Below are 10,424 nucleotides of genomic sequence, written 5' to 3'. Positions count from 1 at the left end.
GCATTAGACCAACATTCTATGTCCACGACCATGACAATAAAAAAGGGAGGTAACTGCAACTTTTCTCAATACTACAAGGGAGGTTTTTGTGAAACTGAAATTATAGGGGAGATTTTTATGATTGCTAAAAATCTAAGGGAGGATTTTATATTTACCCTTGATAAAAGCAGCGTTTATTGATAAAAGCAGCAACAAACACAGCTCCCGGGTCTCCTGCACTCGCATGGGTTCTCGGGATTTCCGGCAAATTTACATTATGTTGTAATATAAATGCTGTAACAACATCCACAACCAGACGGTTTGTTCCTAATCTGGCTATTCACTAAAAGCACAGCACACTTATTAAGCTTACTCACTAGTCACGACCACGACTATCGCTTGCTCTTTCAGCCTAGCAAAAATGGCTGAGCCTGATCAGAAAATTGAAACCAGTGCTGTCCATGAAATACTAGAGATTGAATCACCCAACAAATACCGGAGAAAAAAGTTTGCTTTGACCTGTGCAACTTTAGCTTCCATGATTTCTATCTTACTGGGTTACGGTCGGTCTTCATCAGTTCATTGTTTTGTTCATCTTTTGATGTATAAGAAATAAAACTGGATATTTTGTTTTTTAATTTAATTTCTGTGTTGTTCAGATACCGGGGTGATGAGCGGAGCAATTATTTTCATCAAAGACGATTTAAAGATAAACGATACTCAAATTGAAGTACTTGTCGGAATTATAAACCTATGTTCCCTAGTCGGATCTGTGGCGGCCGGAAGAACATCCGATTGGATTGGACGACGGTACACCATCGTGTTCGCCGCAGTGATCTTTTTTGTCGGCGCTCTGCTGATGGGTCTCGCTCCAAATTATGCAGTCCTCATGGCGGGTCGAATCGTTGCCGGTTTCGGCGTTGGCTACGCTCTCATGATCGCTCCAGTCTACACTGCGGAGCTCGCACCGGCTTTGTCTCGAGGCCTCCTAACGTCCTTCACCGAAATCTTCATCAACGCAGGTGTCTTACTCGGCTACGTCTCCAACTTCGCCTTCTCTAAACTCCCGGAACACCTCGGCTGGCGACTTATGCTGGGAGCGGGAGCTATTCCATCGGTCTTCTTTGCTTTCGCTGTACACACCATGCCGGAGTCACCGCGTTGGCTGGTCATGCAGGGTCGACTCGGGGAGGCCAGAAGAATACTCCTTAAGACGTCGGATTCCAAGGAGGAGGCGGAGATGCGACTCGCAGATATCAAGGAGATGGCCGGGATACCGGAGAGTTGCACGGACGAGGTCGTCGTGGTGGAAAAACGCAGCCACGGGGAAGGGGTATGGAGGGAGCTTCTCCTAAGGCCATCACCCACAGTTCGTCGAGTTTTAGTCGCAGCCGTGGGAATACACTTGCTCCAGCAAGCCTCCGGCATAGATGCAGTGGTGTTATACAGCCCAAGGATCTTCGAGAAGGCAGGGATCAAGAAGAAATCAAGTCTATTAGGTGCGACAGTATGCGTGGGAATCAGCAAGACGAGTTTCATCCTGGTGGCGACATTTCTACTGGACAGAATGGGAAGACGGCCATTGTTGCTGAGCAGCGTCGGAGGAATGATTCTGTCGCTCTTGGGACTTGCGTCTGGTTTAACGATAGTGAATCACTCGGAGGAGAAGGTAGGGTGGGCGATTGCACTGTGTATCCTGACGGTACTGACGTTCGTGGCGTCGTTCTCGATTGGGTTGGGGCCAATCGCGTGGGTGTACAGTTCAGAGATATTCCCGTTGAGGCTTCGGGCCCAGGGCGGGAGCCTGGCGGCCGGAGTGAACAGAATGATGAGTGGGATCATAGCGACCACGTTCCTGTCGCTGTACAAGGCCATCACCATCGAGGGCAGCTTCTTTATGTTCGCCGGAATAGCGTCGGTGACCTGGGTGTTCATTTATGTGTTTCTGCCGGAAACACGAGGAAGAACACTGGAAGAGATGGAGGTTCTATTTAGCAAATGGAGGTGGACCTTGGATGACTCCATGAAATGAGTAGTGAAATGGCTGCTTGTTTGTTTCTTCAGTTGTAATACAGTACAATAGTGACACGATAAATTAGATGACGTTTGGGGGAATGAATGAATGGAGATATCCTTAGCATAACTATCATGAATGAAGTTTTGCGGTATGAAAGGAAAGGTTCAGTTTCAACTTTTTGAAGATGAAAATATTGATTGTGAAGTATTATAGGTGTTTTGTTATGTATATGGTTGTGATTGTGTTTTAAACCAAAAAAAAAAGATTAGGCTGCGTTTGGAAATAATGAAAATAAGTGTGAACGTAATCATATGCAAATATGTAGAGTGTAAAAGGTTCATATAAATTATGAAATTGGGTTAGTTTTGCAGTGATAAATCTACTTCTTATATACCAAACAGATTTTTAGCTGTAATGGATGCAAACATGGATTCTAATAAATCATATGCTTTTTTTTTTTATCAAAAGACTACATGAATGCAAATTTACTTTTTTATTTTTATTTTTACATGTTATTATCAATGTAAATATGCATTGATCTGTCATTTGCCAATGCATAAATGTAATATTGCCAAACACAGGCAAAAATAAATCAAAATGCAAATTTACCTTGAACCCATATTTACACTCCATTTGCATCGTTTCCAAATGCATTAATTGCCAGCTTTTGTGTGTGTGTTTTAATTATGGTTTTATTTTATTTTTTGGACTAAATGCATTGTCAGCTTTTGTGTGTATGTTTTACATGCATAGAAACAATTCATCAATTACCGTCTAACTTTCGAATGTATGGCCATTCCTTTATCATGTTTTAACAGTAGTTAACCACATAAAAAATATAAATAATATATGTGAAAATGCATTTAATATGTAATATATATATATATATATATATATATATATATGTATAATTATATTTCGTCAATACATATTACATTTTATACAATAAGATGGCTACGGATATACAAAATCACTTAGCCACATCAGCCTCGTTTTCGACCATGCACTTGTGTTCAAAAGGCTATTTTCCATAGGCTCACTTTGGAAGGAGTACAAATACAAATATGTAGAGTGCAAAGATTTGTATTTTATATCATTTTGGATGTATTTGCATTGTACATATTTGCATTTGTACTCCTTCCAAATTGAGCCATATGTCAAAAAAAAGAAAAAGAGGATTTTAATGGTTTTGGAGCCATGCATGGTTTATTGGTCCTAGAATGAGCAACAAAATGAAAATGTCCTTGAGAAGAATCATTGATTTCGTAAACAAATGGAACATGACCATAACCCCAAAAAGAATATCCCAATGCCTTGTTCACTTTTCAGTAAGTTAATTAGAAACACTTGTACAGGTAAGTGCATTTTTTGTCCCATTCAAGTGTTCACAACTTTCACTTAAGATGGAAAAGTTACCCACCTATGAGATTATACATACGGAAATTAATTTTTCCTGATCCCCTATAAATCTGAAAAAGAACATGGGTTTTTTGATGAATGGGAACCAAAATCCCATTGACCAACTTCCTCCCTCCCTCTCTTGAAATACAAAAAAATAACACCCACTAAGTCTCAAAGAATTGAACTACAACATCTATAGGAGCTTGTTTATTTATTTTTGTAAGAGAGGTCTCTCGCTTGCAGCTTCATTTTCTTTTGCTTCTTGTGAATAAAAACTCTGTTTACATCTGGTTTATGTTAACAATGTCCCAAATGTATTTCGATCCCTTGGATTGTGTAAGAAATAGATGACATGAATGTGGCAAACGACTCAAACCACTAAACAGTCTGAACCACAGTTTTGGTGGGATCCAAAACTAGATAAAGATAATGATCTCAACCCTTCTGGTTGTGAGCTAACAATTGTTTCAGACTAATAAGTCATTATATGTTCGTGGTTTTTCAGAAGATCATTTTCATTTGAAGTCCTGTCCTATGGCCCCTCTCTGACAAGCCATTGTAACAAATGATAGTGCCAATCTCTTTCTATTGTCCAATTTGATTGGAGAACTCATCTCTTTCCTCTTTTCCTTTTTCTCCCTCTCTCCCGACCAACACAACTATCACTCTCTCACAGAAGATAGTCTACTTCTGTGAATTCTGAATTCTGAATCAGTATAAAGAATCAGTATTGAATTCTGAATCAAAATCCCTTAAAATTGGAATGAAAATAGTCTACTTCTATTTGATTCAGACAGAAGTCAGAAAAAGAAATTGAATAAACTAGAATGAAATTTCATTTTCAAGAAAGGAGGATGGAATGAGTATTCTTTCAAATGGAAGAATGCCATTCCAGCAGGAATATTAGGAATGGGCCGGATTCTGATTCCATGCACCCACCAAAGAGTAGAAGTAGGAATGATCCATTTCCGGTCCCATTCCATACACCTATTACCGTGAACCAAATGGGCCTCAGTATCTTTTATCAAAATCTGTTGGCTGAGACAAATCAAGCTGAGATGTGGAGCTTCATTAGCAAAGTACTACTCAATGTATTCGCCTGATTTTGACTCATTCTTTAATTGGTCTGATCAATCAGTGTTCAGTGAGAGCAAATCAACCCCCTACAAGATTGCCCCCATAACATCCCACAGCACATTTCCCCTGTGTATTGGGAACTTCTCTCAATGATGATATCAAAAATGATGATATCATCATCAAAAGATGCTCACAATACATGGCAGGATGTGCTGTGGGGGGCTGATTTGAACTCGTGTTCAATGCGCAACATGCACCTCTGTTGGTTTCGCATTACCACCCGCAGATTTTGAGATTCGTTCCTTTTAATTATATTGGGGAGAGTGCAAATAAAAAATATGTAAAGCTCAGTTGGGAAGGAGCACAAATAGTGTAGAGTGTTTTGTATATATTTGCACTCAGGGGTGGAGTTAAGTACACTGGTGGGGTCCCTCAAAATTTTTTCTTAAAACCATTATTTATATGTAATTACTAAGTGGAGGCTCAGTCAAAAACCAAATAAATTGAGTCCTTGGCTCCCAAAACTTCAACTAAAATGTAAAAGATCACTCTTTAGTCTTTAAGCTCCTCCAACTCTTAAAATTAAAAAAAAATGCTATTTATTTATTTTTTAAAGTATGTAATAGACCCAAAACTTTTCAGGCCATTTTTCTCCAAACCCCTATTTTTCTTTTTTCTTTTGTTGCTTAACTTGGCCCCTCCAAAAGAAAATTCCTGGCTCTGCTAGCCACTGTAATTGCACTATTCGTATTTGTAAAGGACTACAAATACATATATGTAGAGTGCAAATCCTTGTATTTTGTATTATTTTATAGGTATTTGCACTCTACATATTTGTATTTGTATTCTTTCCTAACAGACTACACTGTTTGGTTGCAATGCAAATAAATTTGTACTGATGCAAAATTATGACAATGCAAATGATTTGACTGTAAATCCTAAGCTATTTTTTGTTTCAAATTTTATCTTATTTTGTTTGATTGCAGTATAAATGATTTGCATTTTTTTTCATTTGCACTCCCATGCATTTGTACTAATGCAAATAAAATGCACTTAAACCAAATACAAAGTGTAAATACGAGTTTTAGAAAAGCATATACAAAGTTTTGCACTCTTCCCAAGCTGAACCCAAACCCAATGCTGGGAAGAGTAGTAGGATAAGTTTAATAGAATGTAAGATAAGCTCGGTTTATGGCTGTCTATCCAAGGCAATTCACCACTGCTTCCTAGAAGCAGAAGCTGAAGCCTCACTCGAACGTCTGAAGAAACTTGCTGAAAGTTTTAGTGTCATTTTGGAAGGCAAATCTAGAGTGAGTACTCATGCTCTGTTGGAGTCTTCTCCTCTCACTTCTCCAAATTTACTCAAGCTAGTGTTTCTCATGTTTACAGGTAAGCGAATGCAGTGGCAAACCTGTTTGCTCATGCTGCTTTTACTCGATACCATGAATCCTAATGGATGATTGATCCACCGGACTTTACTCTCTGAATACTCTTTCTACTGATATTTATCACAGCAATGTATCCCTGTATCTGTGTTAGCGATGAATGAAATTTGCCTTGGGGCTTCCAAAATAAAGGATAAGTTAAAGGTAGTTTGAGATAATAACCCAAGGCTATGCTTGGTTTGAAGGAAAAAAAAAAAGTAGGGAAAGGAAAGGAAATGAAGGGAAACCTTTACAAATCTTGTATAGGTTTTTGTCCATTTCCCTTCTTTTCCCTACTCTTTCCTTCGAACCAAACATAGCCTAAAACAAAATAGCACCGTAGAAATTGCCATAAAAAGTGCTTATGTCGTATAAGAACATGAGAAATAGACAAACAATAATGTTCCTTCATAAATGGGCTTCAGGAGAGTTACCCAACCAATATATAGGCAACTTTTAGACACATTTTGATATCCTAGTAATAATGGAAAGATTAATAGATAATTAGTTTGTGTCACAACAACCCTATTTGCGGTCTAAGCAGTTTCATGAGGATTTGTGATTTAAAATACCAAAAGCACAAACCCTTAAATTGTTGTGTTTTTAAAATCAATACTTGCCAAATCTTCAAAACTGTTTTTTTGGTTCACTTTTAATTGTTTAATTCCCACAACCCAAAGCTCAAAAGCAAGAGCTTATCCAAACTGATTACAAGTTAACCCTTTAAACCTAAATTATGTTGAAACTATATATTTTATCCACCAGTAAAAGTTGATTAAGTTGCAATTGGCAAAAGTGATTTGATGATGAGGAATGCTTCTATGTTCAAAGTTTAAGTTTACATGTAGAATCAGTCCAGCAAAATGTGATACATGCACCAAATATGTATATTGTCTTAATTTCAGCCTCTGTAGATGGATTAATGGTTTAATGTTGCTGAAACAATTACGAAGGAAATCTAAAGAAAACAAAGAAGAATAGCAGGAAAGAAAGAAAGAAAGAAACATATAAACCAAAAAAAGAATAGAACTATGGACAAAAACTATCTGATTTATAAAACAAATATGCAATCTGAAAAAGAAAATGGAAAGAAAATAATATTCCTTTGCAGATTAAACAAACATAGTAAAAAAGAATGAACTTCATACTTGGAGGTACTCAACCATGCAAAGAGAACTAACTGATTTCTGCTTCCTACTGTCGCTACTAACCATCACTTGATACACAATTTTTTGCAAATATTGAGACGATAGATCAAGCATTTCAACTACAAAGATTTCAAGAATCAATTTTTTTTGCAAATGATAGAAACGAAAGAACATATCAACTATTAATTACGAATGTTTTGATAAAATACTATTAAGTAAGAGTTGGAAGACAAATTTCTTTTAATTACACAGATGATGAATTGATGGTCACCCTAATGTAGAAAAGAAAGAACAAATCAAAGAGAAACAAAAATTTCAACGATCAAAAGGACCTGTATGATCAAGTTGCTTGCAGAGTCCAAGATAAGTCAGATAAAGAACCCGATCTTTGGCACCTGTACGATGATTCTTGGTGTGCTTACAGAAGTATTTCAATTGCTCTAGACTACAACAGCCGAGCATCTGTCCAAGAAGCAGGAAAAGCCAATTGATCATCTTTTTCTTCCTATCTATAATGGGTTTGGCGCTGTTGACCTGGTCACAGTACCTGCATGTGGGGAGCAGTGGATGCATCCATTCTCTCGGAGCCCGATCGTGCATTGTGCTCTTCTTTGTTGCGATGAATGATGCAACCTCTATGAATTTGCTTTCGAGTTGGAACTCCATTTCGTACTGATGCTCACATTTTTTGCATTTTACTTCCCCGAATATAGTGTGGATGCCCATGGATAGGAGGCTGTGAAGACTATGTACAGTGGCGCGGTGGTTGGCTGCCCATGGATAAGGAGGGGTGATGACTTCACTATTTCCGGAGAGATGAACTTTTGGAGGGTTTCGCCGAGTGCGTAAGGGGCGGGAAGGAACGAGCTCTTGACGAGCTTGTGTCGGCGTTGGAGGTCCGGTAACAAGAGTAGGAATGTAAAAAGGGTGATGAGGTGGTGGTGGTGAGATCATAGGTTCCGGCGACTTAGTTGGTTGCACTTGTGGTCTTGGTTGATGCAGTGCTGGTTGAAGAGGCAATGGCAATAGTGGTGGTGGTGGCCTTGGTCTGGTTGAAGGAGGGGAGAGGGTTAGAGCAAGACCATCATCTTCGAGATCTTTTGAGGAAAAGCCCCACTGGTTGTGGATGTCTTGACTATTCTTCATCTGTCTGTACGTATCTTCTTGGCCCATGAATGGGTAGGTTTTGAATCTCAAGAGGAACGATTGGAAACCTAAGAAATCCTGCGCGCTGTGTAAAATAGAAAGAAAGAAAGAAAATGGTTAAGGGTAGAGGAAGAGATGGTTAACAATAAGACACTGAGATAGATGAAGTAGAACAAAAATAAAAAACCATGCAAAAGCCAAGAGCAATTCTAATCAATGTCAAAGTTCTTTCCTACCAATAATTTCTTATTATGTCAACATATCGTCATGTGTTCATGGTTTTTTCTTGGTGAAACTAGTCATGACCTGTGCGATATATGCATGAAATTTGTTAATGGAAATTGAAGCAAAATGAACCCTATGATCATTTATGAAGGCCCAACTCCACGTGGCTTGGGCCTAGCCCATGATCATCCCTAGTCTAACTACAATCCAAGTTGCATATGTAGAGAGTATAGACAAAATAAGTATAAATGGACATTTAATTAGTTAAAATTAGATTGGTTGTTTTCCATTAGTAAAACTAATTTTTAATATTCTTTTAAATTTTATTATACATAATTGAAATTAAAATAAATTTATAATTTTTATTACTAATAAAATTTTATAATATATTGTAATTACAATATTTTACATACTAATTATTATAATGTTACTGATATTAATTATTTTATGCTGCCATCTATTATTTTCTCTTAATAGTTTCTTAGATATCATTCTTTTACTTATCTTATTTTATTATTAAAGTCTTAACATGAGTTGTGGTGTTTCAATACATTTAATTCATTTTTAATTTTAAAATTTTAGTTTCAAATTAACCATAACTTCTAAATTAAATTCGGATCACTCAGATTTTTTATCAGATCAGATATATCTTTTATCGAATCCATCCAAGCAAATTATGTTTGGTTTGAAGGAAAATGTAAGGAAAGAAAGGGGAAGATAGGAAAACCATTATAAATCTTGTATTGGTTTTCTTGTCTTTCCCTACTTTTTCTTTCAAACCAAACATAGCCTAAAAGATCGGATGGAATGTGAAGGTGAAAAAGCATAATAAGTTTAACTTAATAAAAAAATTGGATGGGTTAGGTCTAATATTCAGGCTTCATCAATACTGATTCAGGTTGACGCTCATACTAAATAGTAAACGGGTCGCATGGACTCGATTCGATCGATCTCCTTCTTCACCCGCATTTTTTTTAGGACGGGTCCGCATTTCGGGTTGGTAAAACGGGCATATACAGTGCATATCACCGCAGGAGATAGAAACATTGAGGTAACCTGTGTTTTAGGGTGAACCCTACGACGGCAACGTCGTCAGAAACCGGCGATTGTTCAAGAAGATAAACAACGGGGTTTGAAACAAACGCCTTCACAGTCTAACAGAAGTAGAGTACGCCTAAAATGAAGTCTCCGATCCTTTACCACCTATGCACCGGCAGCAACGTCACCAGAAACCGTACCGGCAGTTGCGCTAGAATAGTTAAAGTTTCAGATTTAACGACATCTGAAACAGATGCTTCCATAGTTGAAACCACAAAGAAAATGTAAAGGAGGACGAATGGTACTTACTGGCCGTACCCTGAGAGCAAAAATTTGCTTTCCTCGTTTCAAACAGAGGCTTGGAACACAATTGAAATCTGAAGAAACTTGGAAGAAAAACTGATTAACCAGATGCTTGTAACACAGTTGAAGAAATTTGAGCACACACTGCTCATCAGATATTGCTTCAACGGAGGATTGAAACACAGTTGAAGAAACAGTTCAGAACGGAGGCAACAAAAGAGACTTTTCACGTTAGAGATCCCAATGAGTAAGTGACGGAGTGGCGCATGTATACACGTCTCATGAGATATGTATTATCCCAATTAAAAAAAAAAATCCAAAATTTTAAAAAAATTAGAATGCATAGCGGTTAGCGGAATTCCCCCCACAGTTGCCGAGCAAGATGTTGTAATACGAACCTGAAAAATCGGAAAAAGAACAACCAAAGAGAAAAAAACGGAGAAGAAAAGCCAGAGAAAATTTCTCTCGAAAATCCCGAGTCCCTGACTGCTCTCTACTAATTTTCGAATCATATTGGCCCAACGCTAACATGGATCGGAGATCCCTTTTGTGATTATCAAATTTCTTCCAATTGATTAAGCTGTTTTCATTGTATTATAGATATCCGAAACGGCATCCAAGGTATGAGAAGAAATGATCATTTCTCTTTGGACGTCTCTCTGTTTT

General features: G+C 37.7%; 1 protein-coding gene across 1 annotated transcript; it reads left to right on the top strand.

Annotated features, from left to right (window-relative positions):
• Positions 1–218: 218 nt before the first annotated feature.
• On the top strand, positions 219–2,374 carry LOC148850927 (polyol transporter 5-like). Its single transcript, XM_088944529.1, has 2 exons — positions 219–542; positions 639–2,374. The coding sequence occupies exons 1-2, from the start codon at positions 401–403 to the stop codon at positions 2,009–2,011; spliced, it is 1,515 nt and encodes a 504-aa protein (XP_088800655.1). The 5' UTR covers positions 219–400; the 3' UTR covers positions 2,012–2,374.
• Positions 2,375–10,424: the final 8,050 nt, after the last annotated feature.

The sequence above is a fragment of the Nelumbo lutea genome, chromosome 5 (assembly GCF_056320005.1).
Source record: "Nelumbo lutea isolate HS-2025 chromosome 5, American lotus-T2T, whole genome shotgun sequence".
Taxonomy (NCBI): Eukaryota; Viridiplantae; Streptophyta; class Magnoliopsida; order Proteales; family Nelumbonaceae; genus Nelumbo; species Nelumbo lutea.
This window is presented reverse-complemented; position numbering and strand designations above follow the sequence as displayed.